This window comes from Myotis davidii, unplaced genomic scaffold (genome assembly GCF_000327345.1).
Source record: "Myotis davidii unplaced genomic scaffold, ASM32734v1 scaffold663, whole genome shotgun sequence".
Lineage (NCBI taxonomy): Eukaryota > Metazoa > Chordata > Mammalia > Chiroptera > Vespertilionidae > Myotis > Myotis davidii.
Window position 1 is genome coordinate 1297905 of NW_006295816.1, and position 325 is coordinate 1298229.

General features: G+C 68.0%; 1 protein-coding gene across 1 annotated transcript in view; it reads right to left on the reverse strand.

Annotated features, from left to right (window-relative positions):
• Nucleotides 1-175, reverse strand: part of DALRD3 (DALR anticodon binding domain containing 3) — a 3311-nt gene extending 3136 nt beyond the window's left edge. The window contains exon 1 of the mRNA XM_006770582.2: nucleotides 55-175. Coding sequence (XP_006770645.1) covers nucleotides 55-175 — 121 coding nt within the window. The remainder of the gene's footprint in view (nucleotides 1-54) is intronic.
• Between the last annotated feature and the right edge of the window lie 150 nt (nucleotides 176-325).

The window sequence follows — 325 nt, forward strand, 5'->3', positions numbered from 1 at the left end:
CTGCTTTGGGGGGACCTTTCTTCCCGGCAAACGCCCGCGGGTAGGATTGCCCACTTCCCCGCGTGGGCCCGGAGGAGTCGGCCACGGGGACGGCGTGGGTTCCGGGTCGGGAGGCGTTTTCCTTGAACCCGGTGGCCGTTGCTGGGGCCTCCGCTCCCGCCGTTGTCTTTCTCATTCCGCGATGGCACCTGCCTGTCTCCGCTTCAGAGGAACTTCCCCCCTTTTCCCCGAATGAAACTGAAACCGACGCAGCACAGGGCGGCCGAGAACCGCGCGCTCTGCACGCAGCGGCGAGTGCCGGACTCCGGAGCGGCCCAGAGGTGGC